A 22,262-nucleotide genomic window follows, 5' to 3' on the forward strand; every position below is an offset into this window, starting at 1 on the left:
AGTCAAGAATCTATCTATCTCTGCTGTAAAAATAGTCAATGACTTTGCTTCCATCACTCTCTGGGGAAGAGAATTCCATAGACTCACAACCCTCAGAGAAAAAAAAAGTCCCCTCTCCATCTTAAATGGGTAACTCATTATTTTTAAACTGTGTCCCTTAGTTCTAATCTCTCCCACAAGGGGAAACATCCTTTCAGCATCCACCCTGTCAAGTCCCCTCAGGAATTTATAGGTCTCAATCAATTTTCTAAATTCCAATGTGTGTAGGCTCAGCCCGCCCAACTTTTCCTCATACGATAACCTCCTTATCCCAGCTTTCAGCCGAGTCAACCTTCTCTGGACTGCTTCTGATGCATTTATCTCCTTCGGTAAATAAGGAGACCAAAGGTGAACACTGCACTCCAGGTGCTATCTATCCTTGTACCACTGCCCTCAAAAGTTGTTCCTCCTTGCCTCTCCGCTCACCTGCCCCCACCCCGCCTACCTTCCCTCCACACCTTCCCTCCACACACCACATTGCAAATAGTTTTTGAACTATTTAACAAGACGGTTAGAAGAAAGCAAAGACACAACAACCTGGGCCACTCACAGCAATGCCCGGGAGCTCAAACTCTTGTCCTCCTCCTGACCATGGCCAAGACCATTGGCTGAGATGAGAGTGGATGAGGTGGAATGAAATCCACTGAAACGATATTCGGTGATTCTAGAGGTGCAGTGAGGGGATTTTAAAAATTCAGGTAATGTTAGAGACTGGGGACAGAATAAATACTTTGAGGTGATGCAAATTGCAAACCAACTTGATGCATTGGGGATACAATGCAATGATTTGGCGTGTAAACAAATCAATGTGTTGAAGCAATAGCAAAAAAAACACAGTGAAATGAAACTTTTTGCTTTTTGATGCTTAGATTCCAGCCCAGTTCACTCATTTGACTGTTAAGCCTTAGATTTGGAAATATAATGCCCTTAACCTCTTCGGGAGAAAGATGAGCCTACCGTGCTCGCTTTGCAGTTAAAAGTCCTGTGGAAAGTTTATAAAGACACAAATGAACTTTCCTAAATGAGATGCAGTGGGACTGGTTTTATCTTTTATCCGTGTTGTCACCCAGGAAGCGAGTTCTGAGCAGAGGGTGGCTCTATTTAATGCCCTCCTTGTGTTCTTGCTGGATGAACGCTGTCCTTCATTGATGAGATTGGAAAGGGGTGAATTTCTTCCATTGGAACCTGTTGTTCAAGGCCATATGTTTTTTTTTTGCAAACTCTCTTTTTCCTCCCCTTAATAGAAAAAAAAATATTCTCCCTCTCTCCACCTTCTGAAGCTTCCCCGGTCCCCAGTTCACACCTCAGTACTTATAGCCCTGATACCCGCAGGCGTTTCCCGCATGGCGTTCGGCTGGCTCAACGGGAAACCTTGCAGTGATGGCATCTCGATGGGCAGCCCTGGCTCTTTGTAGCAGGCAGGAGTGTACGTGATGCGCTCACCCCCATTGCGCATCTCATCAGCGGTCTGTATGTAAAAGGGCGAGCAGCTGGGGCAGGAGCCCCTGGCAACCGTCTGGCTGGGCTCCACCGCAGGGGCCAGCTGAGCGACCAATCCATCCACAACGTGCGCGTTGCATGAGTTGCAAGGAAAGTGTGGATGAGCGGGTAAATCCGAACCTTCTTCCTCATCGTCTGATTCATCCTTCTTGCAGCAATAATACTGGGAGGGGACAACGAGAAAGAAAGAAAATGGAGGCATTAGTCAGAAGAAACCAGCAGTCAACCGTTTGCTTTGGCAACTCCAATGTTCCCCTGGCTGGCGACCCATTGTGAACCTTCCATAAACCTCCGCTCATCTAAATTCTGCTGCCCATATCCGGTCTGTCACAAAATCTGACTCACCGATTACCCCTCTGCTCACATACTGGCTCCCAATCCAGCAATGTCTCGATTCTATAGGGGGGCGCAGGAGCATGCTGACACAATGGGCCTACCCATCCTTTTTGTGGATTTTGGGAAGTAGGTAGAAGCGGGCTATCCCGGGTTGGGAGACTATGAGGTTGGAAGCTGTGGGGAGAAGGCATCCGGAGGAAATGAGGTTGGAGATAATGGCTTGATGTTCAGTGGTGTGGTCATGGTCCAGGGGGAGGTAGGAGGAAGTATCTGAGAGTTGGTGCTCAGCCTCTGCGAGGTAGAGGTCAGTAGACCAGACGACAACAGCACCGCCTTTGTCGGCAGGTTTGATGACAATGTCGGGGTTGGACCTGATGGAGCGAAGGGCAGTATGTTGGAATGGGTGAGGGGGGCAGAAAAATTAAGATGACCAATGTCTTGTCGACAGTTCCCAAGAAAAGATCGAGGGCAGGTAATTGTCCCGGCGGGGGTGTCCAATTGGAGGCAGAATGTTGGAGTCACGTGAAAGGATTTGTGGAATGGGGGAGGACTCTTGCCCAAAGAAGTGGGCACAGAGACGAAGGCAATGAAAGAAGAGTTCCGGGGCCCACGCTCTCCCTTGTCCCGGGGCCCGCACTCTCCCTTGTCCCGGGGCCCATGCTCTCCCTTGTCTCGGGGCCCGCACTCTCCCTTGTCTCGGGGCCCGCGCTCTCCCTTGTCTCGGGGCCCGCACTCTCCCTTGTCCCGGGGCCCGCGCTCTCCCTTGTCTCGGGGCCCGCACTCTCCCTTGTCCCGGGGCCCACGCTCTCCCTTGTCTCGGGGCCCGCACTCTCCCTTGTCTCGGGGCCCGCGCTCTCCCTTGTCTCGGGGCCCGCACTCTCCCTTGTCTCGGGGCCCGCGCTCTCCCTTGTCTCGGGGCCCGCACTCTCCCTTGTCTCGGGGCCCGCACTCTCCCTTGTCTCGGGACCCGCACTCTCCCTTGTCTCGGGGCCCGCACTCTCCCTTGTCCTGGGGCCCGCACTCTCACTTGTCCCGGGGCCCGTTCTCTCTCTTGTCCTGGGGCCCGCACTCTCCCTTGTCCTGGGGCCCGCACTCTCCCTTGTCCTGGGGCCCCCTCTCTCCCTTGTCCTGGGGCCCGCGCTCTCCCTTGTCCCAGGGCCCGCACTCTCCCTTGTCCCGGGGCCCGCACTCTCCCTTGTCCCGGGGCCCGCACTCTCCCTTGTCCCGGGGCCCGTTCTCTCTCTTGTCCTGGGGCCCGCACTCTCCCTTGTCCTGGGGCCCGCGCTCTCTCTTGTCCTGGGGCCCGCGCTCTCTCTTGTCCTGGGGCCCCCTCCCTCCCTTGTCCCGGGGCCCGTTCTCTCTCTTGTCCTGGGGCCCGCACTCTCCCTTGTCCCAGGGCCCGCTCTCTCCCTTGTCCCAGGGCCGGCGCTCTCCCTTGTCCCGGGGCCCGTTCTCTCTCTTGTCCCGGGGCCCGTTCTCTCTCTTGTCCCGGGGCCCGTTCTCTCTCTTGGCCCGGGGCCCGGTCTCTCCCTTGTCCTGGGGCCCCCACTCTCTCCCTTGTCCCGGGGCCCGCGCTCTCCCTTGTCCTGGGGCCCGCGCTCTCCCTTGTCCTGGGGCCCGCACTCTCCCTTGTCCCGGGGCCTGCGCTCTCCCTTGTCCCGGGGCCCGCACTCTCCCTTGTCCCGGGGCCCGTTCTCTCCCTTGTCCCGGGGCCAGCGCTCTCCCTTGTCCTGTGGCCCGCGCTCTCCCTTGTCCCGGGGCCCACTCTCTCTCTTGTCCCGGGGCCCACGCTCTCCCTTGTCTCGGGGCCCACGCTCTCCCTTGTCTCGGGGCCCACGCTCTCCCTTGTCTCGGGGCCCGCGCTCTCCCTTGTCTCGGGGCCCACGCTCTCCCTTGTCCCAGGGCCCGCACTCTCCCTTGTCCCGGGGCCCGCACTCTCCCTTGTCCCGGGGCCCGCGCTCTCCCTTGTCTCGGGGCCTGCGCTCTCCCTTGTCCCGGGGCCCGCACTCTCCCTTGTCCCGGGGCCCGTTCTCTCTCCCTTGTCCCGGGGCCCGCGCTCTCCCTTGTCCCGGGGCCCGCACTCTCCCTTGTCCCGGGGCCCGCACTCTCCCTTGTCCCGGGGCCCGCACTCTCCCTTGTCCCGGGGCCCGTTCTCTCTCCCTTGTCCCGGGGCCTGCGCTCTCCCTTGTCCCGGGGCCTGCGCTCTCCCTTGTCCCGGGGCCCGCACTCTCCCTTGTCTCGGGGCCCGCACTCTCCCTTGTCCCAGGGCCCACTCTCTCCCTTGTCCCGGGGCCCACGCTCTCCCTTGTCTCGGGGCCCGCACTCTCCCTTGTCTCGGGGCCCACGCTCTCCCTTGTCTCGGGGCCCGCACTCTCCCTTGTCCCGGGGCCCACGCTCTCCCTTGTCTCGGGGCCCGTTCTCTCCCTTGTCTCGGGGCCCGCACTCTCCCTTGTCCCGGGGCCCGCACTCTCCCTTGTCCCGGGGCCCACTCTCTCCCTTGTCCCGGGGCCTGCGCTCTCCCTTGTCCCGGGGCCCGCGCTCTCCCTTATCCTGGGGCCTGCGCTCTCCCTTGTCCCGGGGCCTGCGCTCTCCCTTGTCCCGGGGCCCGCGCTCTCCCTTATCCCGGGGCCTGCGCTCTCCCTTGTCCCGGGGCCTGCGCTCTCCCTTGTCCCGGGGCCCGCACTCTCCCTTGTCTCGGGGCCCGCACTCTCCCTTGTCCCGGGGCCCACTCTCTCCCTTGTCCCGGGGCCCACGCTCTCCCTTGTCTCGGGGCCCGCACTCTCCCTTGTCTCGGGGCCCACGCTCTCCCTTGTCTCGGGGCCCGCACTCTCCCTTGTCCCGGGGCCCACGCTCTCCCTTGTCTCGGGGCCCGTTCTCTCCCTTGTCTCGGGGCCCGCACTCTCCCTTGTCCCGGGGCCCGCACTCTCCCTTGTCCCGGGGCCCGCGCTCTCCCTTGTCCCGGGGCCCATGCTCTCCCTTGTCCCGGGCCCCGCTCTCTCCCTTGTCCCGGGGCCCCGCGCTCTCCCTTGTCCCGGGGCCCGCACTCTCCCTTGTCTCGGGGCCCGCACTCTCCCTTGTCTCGGGGCCCGCACTCTCCCTTGTCCCGGGGCCCACTCTCTCCCTTGTCCCGGGGCCCACGCTCTCCCTTGTCTCGGGGCCCGCACTCTCCCTTGTCTCGGGGCCCACGCTCTCCCTTGTCTCGGGGCCCGCACTCTCCCTTGTCCCGGGGCTCACGCTCTCCCTTGTCTCGGGGCCCGTTCTCTCCCTTGTCTCGGGGCCCGCACTCTCCCTTGTCCCGGGGCCCGCACTCTCCCTTGTCCCGGGGCCCACTCTCTCCCTTGTCCCGGGGCCTGCGCTCTCCCTTGTCCCGGGGCCCGCGCTCTCCCTTATCCTGGGGCCTGCGCTCTCCCTTGTCCCGGGGCCTGCGCTCTCCCTTGTCCCGGGGCCCGCGCTCTCCCTTATCCCGGGGCCCGCGCTCTCCCTTGTCCCGGGGCCTGCGCTCTCCCTTGTCCCGGGGCCCGCGCTCTCCCTTGTCCCGGGGCCTGCGCTCTCCCTTGTCCCGGGGCCCGCGCTCTCCCTTGTCCCAGGGCCTGCGCTCTCCCTTGTCCTGGGGCCCGCGCTCTCCCTTGTCCCAGGGCCTGCGCTCTCCCTTGTCCTGGGGCCCGCGCTCTCTCTTGTCCTGGGGCCCGCACTCTCCCTTGTCCTGGGGCCCGCGCTCTCCCTTGTCCCGGGGCCTGCGCTCTCCCTTGTCCTGGGGCCCGCGCTCTCCCTTGTCCCAGGGCCTGCGCTCTCCCTTGTCCTGGGGCCCGCGCTCTCTCTTGTCCTGGGGCCCGCACTCTCCCTTGTCCTGGGGCCCACGCTCTCTCCCTTGTCCTGGGGCCCACGCTCTCTCTTGTCCTGGGGCCCGCACTCTCCCTTGTCCCGGGGCCCACGCTCTCCCTTGTCCCGGGGCCCACGCTCTCCCTTATCCTGGGGCCCGCACTCTCCCTTGTCCCGGGGCCTGCGCTCTCCCTTGTCCTGGGGCCCACGCTCTCCCTTGTCCCGGGGCCTGCGCTCTCCCTTGTCCTGGGGCCCACGCTCTCCCTTGTCCTGGGGCCCGCGCTCTCTCTTGTCCCGGGGCCCTCTGTTTCTGAGAGTCGTGGGTTCAATCACCATTTGGGGTCTTGAGAATATAAGTTAAGCTAATGCACACTCCCAGTGTGGTACTGAGGGAGTGCTGCACTGTCAGTAAGTGCTGTATTATGGATGAGATGTTAAACTGTGGTTCTGTCTGTCCTCTCAGGAGGCATTAAAGACCCCATCACCCATTGGAACATAGGAGCAGGAGTAGGCCATTCGGCCCCTCACATCTACTCCACCATTCAACTAGATTACGTTTGTCCAGCCAGTGTCCAGAGGCCGCATTGCGCCTCCCCCAGACCTCTGGACGCAGCTCGCCACATCTGTCGGACATTTAACTGGCTCACATTTTAAAAATACTGAACAACACAGGCTGGCTTGGGTGAGCCGATCAGCAGCAAATGCGGGGAGAAAGCAGTCTGTAATTGGACAAGCAGAAAACAATGGGAAGGTAAGCTTTTAAGATAACTTCCAGGGTAAGGTGGACGGAGTGAGGGAGAGAGAGCGGACCCCGGGATAAGGGAGAGAGAGAACGGGTCCCGGGATAAGGGAGAGAGCGGGCCCCGGGATAAGGGAGAGAGCGGGCCCCGGGACAAGGGAGAGTGCGGGCCCCGGGATAAGGGAGAGAGCGGGCCCCGGGACAAGGGAGGGAGCGGGCCCCGGGATAAGGGAGAGAGCGGGCCCCGGGATAAGGGAGAGAACGGGCCCCGGGACAAGGGAGAGTGCGGGCCCCGGGACAAGGGAGAGAACGGGCCCCAGGACAAGGGAGAGCGCGGGCCCTGGGACAAGGGAGAGTGCGGGCCCCGGGACAAGGGAGAGAACGGGCCCCGGGATAAGGGAGAGAGCGGGCCCCGGGACAAGGGAGAGCGCGGGCCCCGGGACAAGGGAGAGAGGGGGCCCCGGGACAAGGGAGAGTGGGGGCCCCGGGACAAGAGAGAGCGCGGGCCCCGGGACAAGAGAGAGTGCGGGACCCGGGACAAGAGAGAGTGCGGGCCCCGGGACAAGGGAGAGCGCGGGCCCCGAGACAAGGGAGAGCACAGGCCCCGGGACAAGGGAGAGAGCGGGCCCCGGGACAAGGGAGAGCGCAGGCCCCGGGACAAGGGAGCGAGTGGGGCCCCGGGACAAGGGAGAGTGCAGGCCCCGGGACAAGGGAGAGAGCGGGCCCCGGGACAAGGGAGAGCGCAGGCCCCGGGACAAGGGAGAGAGCGGGCCCCGGGACAAGGGAGAGCGCAGGCCCCGGGACAAGGAAGAGAGTGGGGCCCCGGGACAAGGGAGAGTGCAGGACCCGGGACAAGGGAGAGTGCGGGCCCCGGGACAAGGGAGAGCGCAGGCCCCTGGACAAGGGAGAGAGCGGGCCCCGGGATAAGGGGGAGAACGGGCCCCGGGACAAGGGAGAGTGCGGGCCCCGGGACAAGGGAGAGTGCAGGCCCCTGGACAAGGGAGAGTGCGGGCCCCGGGACAAGGGAGAGCGCGGGCCCCGGGACAAGGGAGAGTGCGGGCCCCGGGACAAGGGAGAGTGCGGGCCCCGGGACAAGGGAGAGAACGGGCCCCGGGACAAGGGAGAGCGCGGGCCCCGGGACAAGGGAGAGAACGGGCCCCGGGACAAGGGAGAGAGCGGGCCACGGGACAAGGGAGAGAGCGGGCCCTGGGACAAGGGAGAGAGTGGGCCCCGGGACAAGGGAGAGAGCGGGCCCCGGGACAAGGGAGAGAACGGGCCCCGGGACAAGGGAGAGCGCGGGCCCCGGGACAAGGGAGAGAACGGGCCCCGGGACAAGGGAGAGTGCGGGCCCCGGGACAAGGGAGAGTGCGGGCCCCGGGACAAGGGAGAGAACGGGCCCCGGGACAAGGGAGAGCGCGGGCCCCGGGACAAGGGAGAGTGCGGGCCCCTGGACAAGGGAGAGAGCGGGCCCCGGGACAAGGGAGAGCGCGGGCCCCTGGACAAGGGAGAGAGCGGGCCCCGGGACAAGGGAGAGCGCAGGCCCCAGGACAAGGGAGAGTGCGGGCCCCGGGACAAGGGAGAGCGCGGGCCCCGGGACAAGGGAGAGCACGGGCCCCAGGACAAGGGAGAGCGCAGGCCCCGGGACAAGGGAGAGAGCGGGCCCTGGGACAAGGGAGAGCGCGGGCCCCGGGACAAGGGAGAGAGGGGGCCCCGGGACAAGGGAGAGAGGGGGCCCCGGGACAAGGGAGAGTGGGGACCCCGGGACAAGGGAGAGCGCAGGCCCCGGGACAAGGGAGAGAGGGGGCCATGGGACAAGGGAGAGTGGGGGCCCCGGGACAAGGGAGAGCGCGGGCCCCGGGACAAGGGAGAGCGCGGGCCCCGGGACAAGGGAGAGCGCGGGCCCCGGGACAAGGGAGAGCGCGGGCCCCGGGACAAGGGAGAGAGGGGGCCCCGGGACAAGGGAGAGAGGGGGCCCCGGGACAAGGGAGAGAGGGGGCCCCGGGACAAGGGAGAGTGGGGGCCCCGGGACAAGAGAGAGCACGGGCCCCGGGACAAGAGAGAGCGCGGGACCCGGGACAAGAGAGAGTGCGGGACCCGGGACAAGAGAGAGTGCGGGCCCCGAGACAAGGGAGAGCACAGGCCCCGGGACAAAGGAGAGCGCAGTCCCCGGGACAAGGGAGAGCACGGGCCCCGAGACAAGGGAGAGCACAGGCCCCGGGGCAAGGGAGAGCGCAGTCCCCGGGACAAGGGAGAGAGCGGGCCCCGGGACAAGGGAGAGAGTGGGGCCCCGGGACAAGGGAGAGCGCAGGTCCCTGGACAAGGGAGAGCGCGGGCCCCGGGACAAGGGAGAGCGCGGGCCCCGGGACAAGGGAGAGTGCAGGACCCGGGACAAGGGAGAGAACGGGCCCCGGGACAAGGGAGAGCGCGGGCCCCGGGACAAGGGAGAGAACGGGCCCCGGGACAAGGGAGAGAGCGGGCCCCGGGACAAGGGAGAGTGCGGGCCCCGGGACAAGGGAGAGTGCGGGCCCCGGGACAAGGGAGAGAACGGGCCCCGGGACAAGGGAGAGCGCGGGCCCCAGGACAAGGGAGAGTGCGGGCCCCGGGACAAGGGAGAGTACGGGCCCCGGGATAAGGGAGAGAACGGGCCCCGGGATAAGGGAGAGAACGGGCCCCGGGACAAGGGAGAGCGCGGGCCCCGGGACAAGGGAGAGAGCGGGCCCCGGGACAAGGGAGAGTGCGGGCCCCGGGACAAGGGAGAGAGCGGGCCCCGGGACAAGGGAGAGTGCGGGCCCCGGGACAAGGGAGAGTGCGGGCCCTGGGACAAGGGAGAGAACGGGCCCCGGGACAAGGGAGAGTGCGGGCCCCGGGACAAGGGAGAGTGCGGGCCCCGGGACAAGGGAGAGAACAGGCCCCGGGACAAGGGAGAGAACGGGCCCCGGGACAAGGGAGAGCACGGGCCCCGGGACAAGGGAGAGTGCGGGCCCCGGGACAAGGGAGAGAACGGGCCCCGGGATAAGGGAGAGAACGGGCCCCGGGATAGGGGGAGAACGGGCCCCGGGACAAGGGAGAGTGCGGGCCCCGGGACAAGGTAGAGAGCGGGCCCCGGGACAAGGGAGAGTGCGGGCCCCGGGACAAGGGAGAGAGCGGGCCCCGGGACAAGGGAGAGTGCAGGCCCCTGGACAAGGGAGAGCGCGGGCCCCGGGACAAGGGAGAGTGCAGGACCCGGGACAAGGGAGAGAACGGGCCCCGGGACACGGGAGAGCGCGGGCCCCGGGACAAGGGAGAGCGCAGGTCCCTGGACAAGGGAGAGAGCAGGCCCCGGGACAAGGGAGAGTGCGGGCCCCGGGACAAGGGAGAGTGCAGGACCCGGGACAAGGGAGAGAACGGGCCCCGGGACAAGGGAGAGCGCGGGCCCCGGGACAAGGGAGAGAACGGGCCCCGGGACAAGGGAGAGAGCGGGCCCCGGGACAAGGGAGAGCGCGGACCCCGGGACAAGGGAGAGTGCGGGCCCCGGGACAAGGGAGAGAACGGGCCCCGGGATAAGGGAGAGAACGGGCCCCGGGATAGGAGGAGAACGGGCCCCGGGACAAGGGAGAGCGCGGGCCCCGAGACAAGGGAGAGAGCGGGCCCCATGACAAGGGAGAGTGCGGGCCCTGGGACAAGGGAGAGAGCGGGCTCCGGGACAAGGGAGAGCGCAGGCCCCTGGACAAGGGAGAGCGCGGGCCCCGGGACAAGGGAGAGTGCAGGACCCGGGACAAGGGAGAGAACGGGCCCCGGGACAAGGGAGAGAACGGGCCCCGGGACAAGGGAGAGCGCAGGCCCCTGGACAAGGGAGAGCGCAGGCCCCTGGACAAGGGAGAGCGCGGGCCCCGGGACAAGGGAGAGCGCGGGCCCCGGGGCAAGGGAGAGTGCAGGACCCGGGACAAGGGAGAGAACGGGCCCCGGGACAAGGGAGAGTGCGGGCCCCGGGACAAGGGAGAGCGCGGGCCCTGGGACAAGGGAGAGCGCGGGCCCTGGGACAAGGGAGAGTGCGGGCCCCGGGACAGTGGAGAGTGCGGGCCCCGGGACAAGGGAGAGAACGGGCCCTGGGACAAGGGAGAGCGCGGGCCTCGGGACAAGGGAGAGAGCGGGCCCCGGGACAAGGGAGAGTGCGGGCCCCGGGACAAGGGAGGGAACGGGCCCCGGGACAAGGGAGAGAGCGGGCCCCGGGACAAGGGAGAGCGCGGGCCCTGGGACAAGGGAGAGTGCAGGACCCGGGACAAGGGAGAGAATGGGCCCCGGGACAAGGGAGAGCGCGGGCCCCAGGACAAGGGAGAGCGCGGGCCCCGGGACAAGGGAGAGAGCGGGCCGTGGGACAAGGGAGAGTGCAGGACCCGGGACAAGGGAGAGAATGGGCCCCGGGACAAGGGAGAGAACGGGCCCCGGGACAAGGGAGAGCGCGGGCCCCGGGACAAGGGAGAGAGCGGGCCCCGGGACAAGGGAGAGCGCAGGCCCCGGGACAAGGGAGAGCGCGGGCCCCGGGACAAGGGAGAGCGCGGGCCCCGGGACAAGGGAGAGCGCGGGCCCCGGGACAAGGGAGAGCGCGGGCCCCGGGACAAGGGAGAGTGCGGGACCCGGGACAAGGGAGAGCGCGGGCCCCGGGACAAGGGAGAGCGCGGGCCCCGGGACAAGGGAGAGCGCGGGCCCCGGGACAAGGGAGAGCGCGGGCCCCGGGACAAGGGAGAGCACGGGCCCCGGGACAAGGGAGAGCGCGGGCCCCGGGACAAGGGAGAGCGCGGGCCCCGGGACAAGGGAGAGTGCGGGCCCCGGGACAAGGGAGAGTGCGGGCCCCGGGACAAGGGAGAGTGCGGGCCCCGGGACAAGGGAGAGTGCGGCCCCGGGACAAGGGAGAGTGCGGGCCCCGGGACAAGGGAGAGTGCGGGCCCCGGGACAAGGGAGAGCACGGGCCCCGGGACAAGGGAGAGCGCGGGCCCCGGGACAAGGGAGAGAACGGGCCCCGGGTCAAGGGAGAGAACGGGCCCCGGGATAGGGGGAGAACGGGACCCGGGACAAGGGAGAGTGCGGGCCCCGGGACAAGGGAGAGAGCGGGCCCCGGGACAAGGGAGAGTGCGGGCCCCGGGACAAGGGAGAGAGCGGGCCCCGGGACAAGGGAGAGCGCCGGCCCCTGGACAAGGGAGAGCGCGGGCCCCGGGACAAGGGAGAGTGCAGGACCCGGGACAAGGGAGAGAACGGGCCCCGGGACAAGGGAGAGCGCGGGCCCCGGGACAAGGGAGAGCGCACGTCCCTGGACAAGGGAGAGTGCGGGCCCCGGGACAAGGGAGAGAACGGGCCCCGGGACAAGGTAGAGCGCGGGCCCCGGGACAAGGGAGAGTGCGGGCCCCGGGACAAGGGAGAGAACGGGCCCCGGGACAAGGGAGAGAACGGGCCCCGGGACAAGGGAGAGAACGGGAGCCGGGACAAGGGAGAGCGCAGGCCCCGGGACAAGGGAGAGAGCGGGCCCCGGGACAAGGGAGAGTGCGGGCCCCGGGACAAGGGAGAGAGCGGGCCCCGGGACAAGGGAGAGTGCGGGCCCCGGGACAAGGGAGAGTGCGGGCCCCGGGACAAGGGAGAGAACGGGCCCCGGGACAAGGGAGAGTGCGGGCCCCGGGACAAGGGAGAGTGCGGGCCCAGGGACAAGGGAGAGCGCGGGCCCCGGGACAAGGGAGAGTGCGGGCCCCGGGACAAGGGAGAGCGCGGGCCCCGGGACAAGGGAGAGCGCGGGCCCCGGGACAAGGGAGAGAACGGGCCCCGGGATAAGGGAGAGAACGGGCCCCGGGATAGGGGGAGAACGGGCCCCGGGACAAGGGAGAGCGCGGGCCCCGGGACAAGGGAGAGTGCGGGCCCCGGGACAAGGGAGAGCGCGGGCCCCGGGACAAGGGAGAGCGCGGGCCCCGGGACAAGGGAGAGAACGGGCCCCGGGATAAGGGAGAGAACGGGCCCCGGGATAGGGGGAGAACGGGCCCCGGGACAAGGGAGAGTGCGGGCCCCGGGACAAGGGAGAGAGCGGGCCCCGGGACAAGGGAGAGTGCGGGCCCCGGGACAAGGGAGAGAGCGGGCTCCTGGACAAGGGAGAGCGCGGGCCCCTGGACAAGGGAGAGCGCGGGCCCCGGGACAAGGGAGAGCGCGGGCCCCGGGACAAGGGAGAGTGCAGGACCCGGGACAAGGGAGAGAACGGGCCCCGGGACAAGGGAGAGAACGGGCCCCGGGACAAGGGAGAGAACGGGCCCCGGGACAAGGGAGAGCGCGGGCCCCAGGACAAGGGAGAGCGCGGGCCCCGGGACAAGGGAGAGCGCGGGCCCCGGGACAAGGGAGAGTGCAGGACCCGGGACAAGGGAGAGAACGGGCCCCGGGACAAGGGAGAGCGCGGGCCCCGGGACAAGGGAGAGCGCGGGCCCCGGGACAAGGGAGAGCGCGGGCCCCGGGACAAGGGAGAGCGCGGGCCCCGGGATAAGGGAGAGAACGGGCCCCGGGATAGGGGGAGAACGGGCCCCGGGACAAGGGAGAGTGCGGGCCCCGGGACAAGGGAGAGAGCGGGCCCCGGGACAAGGGAGAGTGCGGGCCCCGGGACAAGGGAGAGAGCGGGCTCCGGGACAAGGGAGAGCGCAGGCCCCTGGACAAGGGAGAGCGCGGGCCCCGGGACAAGGGAGAGTGCAGGACCCGGGACAAGGGAGAGAACGGGCCCCGGGACAAGGAAGAGAACGGGCCCCGGGACAAGGGAGAGTGCGGGCCCCGGGACAAGGGAGGGAACGGGCCCCGGGACAAGGGAGAGAGCGGGCCCCGGGACAAGGGAGAGCGCGGGCCCCGGGACAAGGGAGAGTGCAGGACCCGGGACAAGGGAGAGAACGGGCCCCGGGAGAAGGGAGAGCGCGGGCCCCGGGGCAAGGGAGAGTGCGGGCCCCGGGACAAGGGAGAAAGGGCCCTGGGACAAGGGAGAGTGCAGGACCCGGGACAAGGGAGAGAATGGGCCCCGGGACAAGGGAGAGCGCGGGCCCCAGGACAAGGGAGAGCGCGGGCCCCGGGACAAGGGAGAGAGCGGGCCGTGGGACAAGGGAGAGTGCAGGACCCGGGACAAGGGAGAGAATGGGCCCCGGGACAAGGGAGAGAACGGGCCCCGGGACAAGGGAGAGCGCGGGCCCCGGGACAAGGGAGAGAGCAGGCCCCGGGACAAGGGAGAGCGCAGGCCCCGGGACAAGGGAGAGCGCGGGCCCCGGGACAAGGGAGAGCGCAGGCCCCGGGACAAGGGAGAGCGCGGGCCCCGGGACAAGGGAGAGCGCGGGCCCCGGGACAAGGGAGAGAGCGGGCCCCGGGACAAGGGAGAGCGCGGGCCCCGGGACAAGGGAGAGCGCGGGCCCCGGGACAAGGGAGAGCGCGGGCCCCGGGACAAGGGAGAGCACGGGCCCCGGGACAAGGGAGAGCGCGGGCCCCGGGACAAGGGAGAGAGCGGGCCCCGGGACAAGGGAGAGAACGGGCCCCGGGATAAGGGAGAGAACGGGCCCCGGGATAAGGGAGAGAACGGGCCCCGGGACAAGGGAGAGCGCGGGCCCCGGGACAAGGGAGAGCGCGGGCCCCGGGACAAGGGAGAGCGCAGGTCCCTGGACAAGGGAGAGTGCGGGCCCCGGGACAAGGGAGAGCGCGGGCCCCGGGACAAGGGAGAGTGCAGGACCCGGGACAAGGGAGAGAACGGGCCCCGGGACAAGGGAGAGCGCGGGCCCCGGGACAAGGGAGAGAACGGGCCCCGGGACAAGGGAGAGAGCGGGCCCCGGGACAAGGGAGAGTGCGGGCCCCGGGACAAGGGAGAGTGCGGGCCCCGGGACAAGGGAGAGAACGGGCCCCGGGACAAGGGAGAGCGCGGGCCCCGGGACAAGGGAGAGTGCGGGCCCCGGGACAAGGGAGAGAACGGGCCCCGGGACAAGGGAGAGAACGGGCCCGGGATAAGGGAGAGAACGGGCCCCGGGACAAGGGAGAGAACGGGCCCCGGGACAAGGGAGAGAGCGGGCCCCGGGACAAGGGAGAGTGCGGGCCCCGGGACAAGGGAGAGAGCGGGCCCCGGGACAAGGGAGAGTGCGGGCCCCGGGACAAGGGAGAGTGCGGGCCCCGGGACAAGGGAGAGAGCGGGCCCCGGGACAAGGGAGAGTGCGGGCCCCGGGACAAGGGAGAGTGCGGGCCCCGGGACAAGGGAGAGAACGGGCCCCGGGACAAGGGAGAGAACGGGCCCCGGGACAAGGGAGAGAACGGGCCCCGGGACAAGGGAGAGCGCGGGCCCCGGGACAAGGGAGAGTGCGGGCCCCAGGACAAGGGAGAGAACGGGCCCCGGGATAAGGGAGAGAACGGGCCCCGGGATAGGGGGAGAACGGGCCCCGGGACAAGGGAGAGTGCGGGCCCCGGGACAAGGGAGAGAGCGGGCCCCGGGACAAGGGAGAGTGTGGGCCCCGGGACAAGGGAGAGAGCGGGCTCCGGGACAAGGGAGAGCGCCGGCCCCTGGACAAGGGAGAGCGCGGGCCCCGGGACAAGGGAGAGTGCAGGACCCGGGACAAGGGAGAGAACGGGCCCCGGGACAAGGGAGAGAACGGGCCCCGGGACAAGGGAGAGAACGGGCCCCGGGACAAGGGAGAGCGCAGGCCCCAGGACAAGGGAGAGCGCGGGCCCCGGGACAAGGGAGAGCGCGGGCCCCGGGACAAGGGAGAGTGCAGGACCCGGGACAAGGGAGAGAACGGGCCCTGGGACAAGGGAGAGCGCGGGCCCCGGGACAAGGGAGAGCGCGGGCCCTGGGACAAGGGAGAGCGCGGGCCCTGGGACAAGGGAGAGTGCGGGCCCCGGGACAATGGAGAGTGCGGGCCCCGGGACAAGGGAGAGAGCGGGCCCTGGGACAAGGGAGAGCGCGGGCCCCGGGACAAGGGAGAGTGCGGGCCCCGGGACAAGGGAGGGAACGGGCCCCGGGACAAGGGAGAGAGCGGGCCCCGGGACAAGGGAGAGCGCGGGCCCCGGGACAAGGGAGAGTGCAGGACCCGGGACAGGGGAGAGAACGGGCCCCGGGACAAGGGAGAGCGCGGGCCCCGGGGCAAGGGAGAGTGCGGGCCCCGGGACAAGGGGGAAAGGGCCCTGGGACAAGGGAGAGTGCAGGACCCGGGACAAAGGAGAGAATGGGCCCCGGGACAAGGGAGAGAACAGGCCCCGGGACAAGGGAGAGCGCGGGCCCCGGGACAAGGGAGAGAGCGGGCCCCGGGACAAGGGAGAGCGCAGGCCCCGGGACAAGGGAGAGCGCGGGCCCCGGGACAAGGGAGAGCGCAGGCCCCGGGACAAGGGAGAGCGCAGGCCCCGGGACAAGGGAGAGCGCGGGCCCCGGGACAAGGGAGAGAGCGGGCCCCGGGACAAGGGAGAGTGCAGGACCCGGGACAAGGGAGAGCGCGGGCCCTGGGACAAGGGAGAGAACGGGCCCCGGGACAAGGGAGAGAACGGGCCCCGGGCAAGGGAGAGCGCAGGCCCCAGGACAAGGGAGAGAACGGGCCCCGGGACAAGGGAGAGTGCGGGCCACGGGACAAGGGACAGAGTGCGGGCACCGGGACAAGGGAGAGAGCGGGCCCTGGGACAAGGAAGAGTGCGGGCCCTGGGACAAGGAAGAGTGCGGGCCCTGGGACAAGGGAGAGTGCGGGCCCCGGGACAATGGAGAGTGCGGGCCCCGGGACAAGGGAGAGAGCGGGCCCTGGGACAAGGGAGAGCGCGGGCCCCGGGACAAGGGAGAGTGCGGGCCCCGGGACAAGGGAGGGAACGGGCCCCGGGACAAGGGAGAGAGCGGGCCCCGGGACAAGGGAGAGCGCGGGCCCCGGGACAAGGGAGAGTGCGGGCCCCGGGACAAGGGAGAGAGCGGGCCCCGGGACAAGGGAGAGTGCGGGCCCCGGGACAAGGGAGAGTGCGGGCCCCGGGGACAAGGGAGAGAACGGGCCCCGGGACAAGGGAGAGAACGGGCCCCGGGACAAGGGAGAGAACGGGCCCCGGGACAAGGGAGAGCGCGGGCCCCGGGACAAGGGAGAGTGCGGGCCCCGGGACAAGGGAGAGAACGGGCCCCGGGATAAGGGAGAGAACGGGCCCCGGGATAGGGGGAGAACGGGCCCCGGGACAAGGGAGAGTGCGGGCCCCGGGACAAGGGAGAGAGCGGGCCCCGGGACAAGGGAGAGTGCGGGCCCCGGGACAAGGGAGAGAGCGGGCTCCGGGACAAGGGAGAGCGCCGGCCCCTGGACAAGGGAGAGCGCGGGCCCCGGGACAAGGGAGAGTGCAGGACCCGGGACAAGGGAGAGAACGGGCCCCGGGACAAGGGAGAGAACGGGCCCCGGGACAAGGGAGAGAACGGGCCCCGGGACAAGGGAGAGCGCAGGCCCCAGGACAAGGGAGAGCGCGGGCCCCGGGACAAGGGAGAGCGCGGGCCCCGGGACAAAGGAGAGTGCAGGACCCGGGACAAGGGAGAGAACGGGCCCCGGGACAAGGGAGAGCGCGGGCCCCGGGACAAGGGAGAGCGCGGGCCCTGGGACAAGGGAGAGCGCGGGCCCTGGGACAAGGGAGAGTGCGGGCCCCGGGACAATGGAGAGTGCGGGCCCCGGGACAAGGGAGAGAGCGGGCCCTGGGACAAGGGAGAGCGCGGGCCCCGGGACAAGGGAGAGTGCGGGCCCCGGGACAAGGGAGGGAACGGGCCCCGGGACAAGGGAGAGAGCGGGCCCCGGGACAAGGGAGAGCGCGGGCCCCGGGACAAGGGAGAGTGCAGGACCCGGGACAGGGGAGAGAACGGGCCCCGGGAGAAGGGAGAGCGCGGGCCCCGGGGCAAGGGAGAGTGCGGGCCCGGGACAAGGGGGAAAGGGCCCTGGGACAAGGGAGAGTGCAGGACCCGGGACAAGGGAGAGAATGGGCCCCGGGACAAGGGAGAGAACAGGCCCCGGGACAAGGGAGAGCGCGGGCCCCGGGACAAGGGAGAGAGCGGGCCCCGGGACAAGGGAGAGCGCAGGCCCCGGGACAAGGAAGAGCACGGGCCCCGGGACAAGGGAGAGCGCAGGCCCCGGGACAAGGGAGAGCGCAGGCCCCGGGACAAGGGAGAGCGCGGGCCCCGGGACAAGGGAGAGAGCGGGCCCCGGGACAAGGGAGAGTGCAGGACCCGGGACAAGGGAGAGCGCGGGCCCCGGGACAAGGGAGAGTGCAGGACCCGGGACAAGGGAGAGAACGGGCCCTGGGACAAGGGAGAGCGCGGGCCCCGGGACAAGGGAGAGCGCGGGCCCTGGGACAAGGGAGAGCGCGGGCCCTGGGACAAGGGAGAGTGCGGGCCCCGGGACAATGGAGAGTGCGGGCCCCGGGACAAGGGAGAGAGCGGGCCCTGGGACAAGGGAGAGCGCGGGCCCCGGGACAAGGGAGAGTGCGGGCCCCGGGACAAGGGAGGGAACGGGCCCCGGGACAAGGGAGAGAGCGGGCCCCGGGACAAGGGAGAGCGCGGGCCCCGGGACAAGGGAGAGTGCAGGACCCGGGACAGGGGAGAGAACGGGCCCCGGGACAAGGGAGAGCGCGGGCCCCGGGGCAAGGGAGAGTGCGGGCCCCGGGACAAGGGGGAAAGGGCCCTGGGACAAGGGAGAGTGCAGGACCCGGGACAAGGGGAGAGAATGGGCCCCGGGACAAGGGAGAGAACAGGCCCCGGGACAAGGGAGAGCGCGGGCCCCGGGACAAGGGAGAGAGCGGGCCCCGGGACAAGGGAGAGCGCAGGCCCCGGGACAAGGGAGAGCGCGGGCCCCGGGACAAGGGAGAGCGCAGGCCCCGGGACAAGGGAGAGCGCAGGCCCCGGGACAAGGGAGAGCGCGGGCCCCGGGACAAGGGAGAGAGCGGGCCCCGGGACAAGGGAGAGTGCAGGACCCGGGACAAGGGAGAGCGCGGGCCCTGGGACAAGGGAGAGAACGGGCCCCGGGACAAGGGAGAGAACGGGCCCCGGGACAAGGGAGAGCGCAGGCCCCAGGACAAGGGAGAGAACGGGCCCCGGGACAAGGGAGAGTGCGGGCCACGGGACAAGGGACAGAGTGCGGGCACCGGGACAAGGGAGAGAGCGGGCCCTGGGACAAGGAAGAGTGCGGGCCCTGGGACAAGGAAGAGTGCGGGCCCTGGGACAAGGGAGAGTGCGGGCCCCGGGACAATGGAGAGTGCGGGCCCCGGGACAAGGGAGAGAGCGGGCCCTGGGACAAGGGAGAGCGCGGGCCCCGGGACAAGGGAGAGTGCGGGCCCCGGGACAAGGGAGGGAACGGGCCCCGGGACAAGGGAGAGAGCGGGCCCCGGGACAAGGGAGAGCGCGGGCCCCGGGACAAGGGAGAGTGCGGGCCCCGGGACAAGGGAGAGAGCGGGCCCCGGGACAAGGGAGAGTGCGGGCCCCGGGACAAGGGAGAGTGCGGGCCCCGGGACAAGGGAGAGAACGGGCCCCGGGACAAGGGAGAGAACGGGCCCCGGGACAAGGGAGAGAACGGGCCCCGGGACAAGGGAGAGCGCGGGCCCCGGGACAAGGGAGAGTGCGGGCCCCGGGACAAGGGAGAGAACGGGCCCCGGGATAAGGGAGAGAACGGGCCCCGGGATAGGGGGAGAACGGGCCCCGGGACAAGGGAGAGTGCGGGCCCCGGGACAAGGGAGAGAGCGGGCCCCGGGACAAGGGAGAGTGCGGGCCCCGGGACAAGGGAGAGAGCGGGCTCCGGGACAAGGGAGAGCGCCGGCCCCTGGACAAGGGAGAGCGCGGGCCCCGGGACAAGGGAGAGTGCAGGACCCGGGACAAGGGAGAGAACGGGCCCCGGGACAAGGGAGAGAACGGGCCCCGGGACAAGGGAGAGAACGGGCCCCGGGACAAGGGAGAGCGCAGGCCCCAGGACAAGGGAGAGCGCGGGCCCCGGGACAAGGGAGAGCGCGGGCCCCGGGACAAAGGAGAGTGCAGGACCCGGGACAAGGGAGAGAACGGGCCCCGGGACAAGGGAGAGCGCGGGCCCCGGGACAAGGGAGGGAACGGGCCCCGGGACAAGGGAGAGAGCGGGCCCCGGGACAAGGGAGAGCGCGGGCCCCGGGACAAGGGAGAGTGCAGGACCCGGGACAAGGGAGAGAACGGGCCCCCGGGAGAAGGGAGAGCGCGGGCCCCGGGGCAAGGGAGAGTGCGGGCCCCGGGACAAGGGAGAAAGGGCCCTGGGACAAGGGAGAGTGCAGGACCCGGGACAAGGGAGAGAATGGGCCCCGGGACAAGGGAGAGAACAGGCCCCGGGACAAGGGAGAGCGCGGGCCCCGGGACAAGGGAGAGAGCGGGCCCCGGGACAAGGGAGAGCGCAGGCCCCGGGACAAGGGAGAGCGCGGGCCCCGGGACAAGGGAGAGCGCAGGCCCCGGGACAAGGGAGAGCGCCGGCCCCGGGACAAGGGAGAGCGCGGGCCCCGGGACAAGGGAGAGAGCGGGCCCCGGGACAAGGGAGAGTGCAGGACCCGGGACAAGGGAGAGCGCGGGCCCTGGGACAAGGGAGAGAACGGGCCCCGGGACAAGGGAGAGAACGGGCCCCGGGACAAGGGAGAGCGCAGGCCCCAGGACAAGGGAGAGAACGGGCCCCGGGACAAGGGAGAGTGCAGGCCACGGGACAAGGGAGAGTGCAGGCCACGGGACAAGGGACAGAGTGCGGGCCCCGGGACAAGGGAGAGAGCGGGCCCTGGGACAAGGAAGAGTGCGGGCCCCGGGACAAGGGAGAGCGCGGGCCCTGGGACAAGGGAGAGCGCGGGCCCTGGGACAAGGGAGAGTGCGGGCCCCGGGACAATGGAGAGTGCGGGCCCCGGGACAAGGGAGAGAGCGGGCCCTGGGACAAGGGAGAGCGCGGGCCCCGGGACAAGGGAGAGTGCGGGCCCCGGGACAAGGGAGGGAACGGGCCCCGGGACAAGGGAGAGAGCGGGCCCCGGGACAAGGGAGAGCGCGGGCCCCGGGACAAGGGAGAGTGCAGGACCCGGGACAGGGGAGAGAACGGGCCCCGGGAGAAGGGAGAGCGCGGGCCCCGGGGCAAGGGAGAGTGCGGGCCCCGGGACAAGGGGGAAAGGGCCCTGGGACAAGGGAGAGTGCAGGACCCGGGACAAGGGAGAGAATGGGCCCCGGGACAAGGGAGAGAACAGGCCCCGGGACAAGGGAGAGCGCGGGCCCCGGGACAAGGGAGAGAGCGGGCCCCGGGACAAGGGAGAGCGCAGGCCCCGGGACAAGGGAGAGCGCGGGCCCCGGGACAAGGGAGAGCGCAGGCCCCGGGACAAGGGAGAGCGCAGGCCCCGGGACAAGGGAGAGCGCGGGCCCCGGGACAAGGGAGAGAGCGGGCCCCGGGACAAGGGAGAGTGCAGGACCCGGGACAAGGGAGAGCGCGGGCCCTGGGACAAGGGAGAGAACGGGCCCCGGGACAAGGGAGAGAACGGGCCCCGGGACAAGGGAGAGCGCAGGCCCCAGGACAAGGGAGAGAACGGGCCCCGGGACAAGGGAGAGTGCGGGCCAAGGGACAAGGGACAGAGTGCGGGCACCGGGACAAGGGAGAGAGCGGGCCCTGGGACAAGGAAGAGTGCGGGCCCTGGGACAAGGAAGAGTGCGGGCCCTGGGACAAGGGAGAGTGCGGGCCCCGGGACAATGGAGAGTGCGGGCCCCGGGACAAGGGAGAGAGCGGGCCCTGGGACAAGGGAGAGCGCGGGCCCCGGGACAAGGGAGAGTGCGGGCCCCGGGACAAGGGAGGGAACGGGCCCCGGGACAAGGGAGAGAGCGGGCCCCGGGACAAGGGAGAGCGCGGGCCCCGGGACAAGGGAGAGTGCAGGACCCGGGACAAGGGAGAGAGCGGGCCCCGGGAGAAGGGAGAGCGCGGGCCCCGGGGCAAGGGAGAGTGCGGGCCCCGGGACAAGGGAGAAAGGGCCCTGGGACAAGGGAGAGTGCAGGACCCGGGACAAGGGAGAGAATGGGCCCCGGGACAAGGGAGAGAACAGGCCCCGGGACAAGGGAGAGCGCGGGCCCCGGGACAAGGGAGAGAGCGGGCCCCGGGACAAGGGAGAGCGCAGGCCCCGGGACAAGGGAGAGCGCGGGCCCCGGGACAAGGGAGAGCGCAGGCCCCGGGACAAGGGAGAGCGCAGGCCCCGGGACAAGGGAGAGCGCGGGCCCCGGGACAAGGGAGAGAGCGTGCCCCGGGACAAGAAAGAGTGCAGGACCCGGGACAAGGGAGAGCGCGGGCCCCAGGACAAGGGAGAGTGCAGGACCCGGGACAAGGGAGAGAGCGGGCCCCGGGACAAGGGAGAGTGCAGGACCCGGGACAAGGGAGAGCGCGGGCCCCAGGACAAGGGAGAGAACGGGCCCCGGGACAAGGGAGAGAACGGGCCCCGGGACAAGGGAGAGCGCAGGCCCCGGGACAAGGGAGAGCGCGGGCCCCGGGACAAGGGAGAGAACGGGCCCCGGGACAAGGGAGAGAACGGGCCCCGGGACAAGGGAGAGCGCAGGCCCCGGGACAAGGGAGAGCGCAGGACCCGGGACAAGGGAGAGCGCGGGCCCTGGGACAAGGGAGAGAACGGGCCCCGGGACAAGGGAGAGAACGGGCCCCGGGACAAGGGAGAGCGCAGGCCCCAGGACAAGGGAGAGAACGGGCCCCGGGACAAGGGAGAGTGCAGGCCACGGGACAAGGGACAGAGTGCGGGCCCCGGGACAAGGGAGAGAGCGGGCCCTGGGACAAGGAAGAGTGCGGGCCCCGGGACAAGGGAGAGCGCGGGCCCCGGGACAAGGGATAGTGTGGGCCCCGGGACAAGGGATAGTGTG

At 69.8% G+C, this 22,262-nt stretch overlaps 1 protein-coding gene across 1 annotated transcript in view; it reads right to left on the reverse strand.

The window, feature by feature from the left end:
* Nucleotides 1-1,254: 1,254 nt before the first annotated feature.
* LOC144497879 (protein FAM163A-like) overlaps nt 1,255-22,262 on the reverse strand; it is a 63,892-nt gene continuing 42,884 nt past the window's right edge. Inside the window, exon 4 of the mRNA XM_078219317.1 lies at nt 1,255-1,702. Coding sequence (XP_078075443.1) covers nt 1,337-1,702 — 366 coding nt within the window. The 3' untranslated portion in view covers nt 1,255-1,336. The remainder of the gene's footprint in view (nt 1,703-22,262) is intronic.

Source organism: Mustelus asterias, chromosome 8 (genome assembly GCF_964213995.1).
Source record: "Mustelus asterias chromosome 8, sMusAst1.hap1.1, whole genome shotgun sequence".
In the NCBI taxonomy this organism is placed as follows: domain Eukaryota; kingdom Metazoa; phylum Chordata; class Chondrichthyes; order Carcharhiniformes; family Triakidae; genus Mustelus; species Mustelus asterias.